The following is a 4,833-nucleotide window of genomic DNA, read 5'->3' as shown; positions in this document are numbered from 1 at the left end:
TAATAGAATATTTAGAAAGATTTGTTTCTAAATTAGAAAATATCAATATTAGAAATTAGTACAATATAAAATATTGCATAATAATAATATAAAAAATTTCAATTTAAAATAATGAATTGTCTATAGTCATATAATATATCTTGACATATTTTAAGAGGTAAAGAAGAAGAAAAAAAGAACTAAATATTTTGTTAAATATTCTTTTCAAATATTGTCTTAACCTCACTAAGTTAAGAACTAATCTTAATATTAAACCAAATTGAATCATAAACATAAGAAAATTGTAACCTTGAATCTAATATGAATTAAATATTTAATCAAATTAAACATTAAGCCTAATTATATATATATATATATAAGTAGTAAAATACTAAATCTTATTATGCCCTAATCCTAAATATTATGCCCCAATATTAATGCTAATCCTAGCATAAAATCACTTTGAAATTTAAATCTATACAAAATTGAACCCTAAGTATTGATGCCCTTATTAAAATTTTTAAACCCTAATCCTAATGCTAATGGCACAGCCTAAATTCTAAGCCCTAAATCTAATAATAATTCTAAACATAAAACCCTAAAACCTATGTTAAATCATAATCCTAAATTCTAAAAGCTAACCCTAAGATAAACCCTATCCCTACATTAAGTATATACATAATCTTGAATGGTAATTGCCTAATCATAAATATTAAAACTATAGTCCTAATACTAACCCTCAATTGTAACCCTAATATAAATATCTAAAATATTAAGTATTTAAGAATTATAAATTATTATTCTTAATTATATATAATATAAAGATAATCTAAGCATAGTAATACCTTACTAATATATTATAATTAAAATAATTAAATACAAAGAAATATTATTAAATTAAAAATATATAATCTCCCATTTTACATCAGAACTACTACTAGCTATTTTGAGAAGGATATCTTTTCGACTTATTTTATATTTATTAGTACAATAAATTATATCTGACTTTTTTTTTTTTTTTTTCTACATATTAATATTACTATACAGACCAAGTCCAAGCTCAAAAATTAAAATCATTGCTTAAATTCATGGACCAAGTCGAAGACATAAGGAATTTAGGACATGAGTTAATAACTTCCATGTGCAATACAATACTTATTGTCAATAACATGGCCGAATCTCAACAAGCATCAAATAGCAAAATAGCAAAGGTCTCAATACATTCGTTCAGTTGGCTCATGGCTTCTGTAAAAGTGTGAACATAGAAATGCGATCCGTAAGGATGAGAATACTCAAAAACAGCAGATCAATTATTCTGTATAATTTGTCTCGTATGTTTTATCATACAATTGATACGAAAGCACTGCAGCATTCCTTCTGCCAAAAAAACTCTGTGAGTTTTTATCAAGCACATGGGCAAGGAAACAGTTTAGAAAGAAGATAAACAATGGGCAAAGTTCCAGAGAAAGTTTCGATTATATCGTTTAAACTGCAGTGCTGTTTTACCTGTCCGAAGAGGAAAACTTTAAAGATGTTATATACAGAAAAGCGGAGGGAAAAGGAGTAGGGGCTAATTTCCGTAACTGCCCAAATTCAGCTTCCTACTTATTCAACATATTTCCAATCTCCCCGGCCCTTGCTGACACTTCCATACAGTTTTAATTATGGCAAACAATTTTTTTGTCTTTCTCCAAACAAAAATGTGGAAACTGAGTAAAACACCTTAAGTGGAAACGATAATCGCAATGCTTATTTCTTAAATCATTACATTCTTTTGGATTGTCGAGGCATCGCTACTGAAGGGATCGGCATCCAGCAACATATGCACAACTTCTTTCATGGTGGGCCGTAGTACTGGGAGTTTGAATGTACACCGCACTGCAATTTTCAAGACTTTTACCATTGCCTCCTCAAAATATTTTGAAACCCTCAAGTCAAGAACCTCAAAAGCATCTTGCTGAGAAGATATTTTCTGTGAGATCCAAAAAACTATGTCCTTGCTATCACCAAATTCTGGCTCAACTGGTTGTTTTCCAGTCACAAGCTCCATCAGAACCACACCGAAACTGTAAATGTCACTCTTCTCAGTGACCTCAAATGTATGCGCATACTCTGCAATGTAGAAATAGATGTTTTTGACTGGTTAAGTAGAGATTTCAAAAAAGCCCCGATTCCTTGTATAGAGATAAGATAAAGCATAAATCCAAACAAAACACAAACAAGATGACTAGAAACAAAGCAAAACCAAACCTAACAACGGCCCTGCCCCAAAACAGGGAAGATATGTGTTAAACCTTAGTTACTGGATTCGTGCATTAGGGCCTGAATATGATTTCGGTGCATACCGGGTCAGTTTAGATTTGCAAATCAATTCGCATTGAATTCGTGCAGGGTCTGGGCTTGACCTTGTGGATTCTCACAAGGTCAAATCCAGACCCTGAATGAATCCATTACGAATCAATGTGTAACCAAGAGAATCTGGCATGAGTACCTCACGAATCCGAAAGAAACCGGCAGAAATCTGCACGAATCTCTGAGGACCATTGGCCAAACTTGAAATAAGTACACACAAATCCATATACCCATTAAAAGATTTCCGAGGATTAGATTGTTTGCTGTGCCTAAACATCAAAAAATGGAATGACACTAGTGCCCTGAACTTACCCGGAGCAATGTAGCCATAGCTTCCCGCAAAAGTGGTGGAGTCCATTCCTCTTCCAGCTTGAAGAAATTTGGCAATACCAAAATCAGCAATCCTTGGCTCATAATCGTCATCCAGCAAAATATTGGTAGATTTTACATCTCTGTGAACAATTGCAGGCACGCAATCATGATGAAGATATGCCAATCCATGCGCTGCTCCAAGTGCAATCTTATACCTTGTCGGCCAATCCAAATGCAGACCACTTCTCTCCGATGCCTTTCGTGTATAGCCTTCTTTATGCAATGCATCAAACAAGCTTCCATTCTCCATATATTCATATACCAAAAGATTTGACTCACCATTTGATAAACTACAATAGAGCTTCACAATATTCTTGTGCCGAATCATCCCTAAAACACCCTCTTCTGCCTTCATCAGTTTGTTTAGATCATCTTCCTCGGTACTGTTCATGTTCACTGGGCAGAGTCGCTTCACGGCAACGGTCACATTGTTCTTCAAATGCACACGATAAACCTTGCCTGATCCACCACTTCCAATCACATTCTCTTCCTTCAGCAATGCTTCAGAAAAATTCTCCTCGCTGAAACTTATTTGATGAAAAGGTTTGAATTTCCAACGAGGATTTCTTCTTTCACCACTTGAATCCTCTTGCTTTTGATGCCGTTTTCGCCATTGAAGGACCAAGCCAGTCACTAGCACTAACATTGCTGTTCCAAAAACGATCCCTGATATTAAGATCAATTTTCTTGACTCTATCGTGAGATCAGAACCCTTACATTTCTGAAGTAGATGAGTGTTATTGCTAGGGTTCTTGACACAAAGCCCTCGATTCCCTGAGAAACTTTCGCCATTAAAGCTGCTTGCTAGGGAATTTGGAACAGGGCCAGATAAATTGTTGTTGGAGAAGTCGACAAACCCTAGTTTCAATGTACCCAGGCTATTTGGAATGAACCCACGGAGATTGTTATTTGAAAGATTTAGATAATCCAGACCTTCAATGGATCCCAAAGACTCTGGAATCGATCCATTCAAATGGTTTTCCGCAAGATTTATAGCAATCAGAGAAGCGCATAGACCGATTTCAGGCGGAATGGATCCCTCAAACATATTCCCCTGCATCTCCAGTTCATTCAAATTTCTCAAACTACCGATTTCTTGCGGGATTGAACCTGTAAACTGATTATTCTGGATTTCAAATTTGACCAGTTGCGAAGCCATTCCGATCTCTGGCACCAGGGTCCCTGAGAACCGATTATTGTTAATGTACAATTCTGTTAACCTCTCCGCATTTCCGATCTCGTGACCAAGCTCGCCATCAAAGTTATTGAAGCTAAGGTCAAATATGTTGGCATTTGGCAAACCCCAGAGTCCCCCTGGTACCTTACCAGTTAGATTATTAGAATTCACTCTGAAACGTATCAAGCTCTTGCAACCTTCATAAGAATCGGGCAGTTCCCCTGTAAAATGATTCTTGTAAGCATGCAAGTATTTCAGGTTACCTCCCCTGCATATATTTTTCGGTAACGGGCCAGTGAATTGGTTCTCATGAACATCAATGAAGACAAAACTTGACAAACTGCCGAGCTTCTCTGGTAGTTCTCCCGTTAAATTGTTCTCGTACAGTGACAAGCCTTCAAGATTTTGGAAATCACCAAACCTTTCAGGAATTTGACCAGAAAGCCGGTTCCTGTTGATCTGAAAAGAAACCAAGTTTTTCAAATTCCCAACCTCTTGTGGAAGATCTCCGCTCAACATGTTCTTTGATGCATCAAAATTTTGTAGTGCCTTGAGATTTCCTAGTTCCGGGGGTATAATTCCGCTAAGATTGTTGTAATATAGCTCTAGCTGGTAGAGTTTACCGAGTTTAGAAATCTCTTTTGAAATAGGCCCCTCCAGAAAGTTGGAAGAGAGATCCAGGAGAACTAGGTTCGTCAAATCGAAAATAAAACTCGGGATTTCTCCTAACAAATTGCAGTTGGCCAAGTATAGAACCTTCAATTTCTTCAAATTCATGAGCTGCCGCGGTATTTTTCCTGGACTGAATGGATTTACGGCAAGGTTGAGGGAATTCAGATCGGTTAAATTACCAACGGAAGCGGGAAAATCACCAATGAAGTTATTGTATGTCAAATCAAGAAGCTGCAAGGATTTCAATGGGGAGAAATCTGGTAAAGTTCCGGAAAAACAAT

General features: G+C 36.1%; 1 protein-coding gene across 1 annotated transcript in view; it reads right to left on the bottom strand.

Annotated features, from left to right (window-relative positions):
* Window positions 1-1,592: 1,592 nt before the first annotated feature.
* Window positions 1,593-4,833, bottom strand: part of LOC149558625 (uncharacterized) — a 3,623-nt gene continuing 382 nt past the window's right edge. Inside the window, exons 1-2 of the mRNA XM_089786144.1 lie at window positions 2,644-4,833; window positions 1,593-2,091 (exon numbers count right to left, since the gene is read on the bottom strand). The exon at window positions 2,644-4,833 is cut by the window's right edge and continues 382 nt beyond it. Of these exons, the coding sequence (XP_089642270.1) occupies window positions 1,736-2,091; window positions 2,644-4,833 (2,546 nt within the window). The 3' untranslated portion in view covers window positions 1,593-1,735. The remainder of the gene's footprint in view (window positions 2,092-2,643) is intronic.

The sequence above is a fragment of the Cupressus sempervirens genome, chromosome 5, assembly GCF_028749045.1.
Source record: "Cupressus sempervirens isolate cs-2001-9-10 chromosome 5, ASM2874904v1, whole genome shotgun sequence".
NCBI lineage: Eukaryota > Viridiplantae > Streptophyta > Pinopsida > Cupressales > Cupressaceae > Cupressus > Cupressus sempervirens.
Note: the sequence above shows the minus strand (reverse complement) of the source record. Positions and strands in the feature narration are given on the sequence as shown.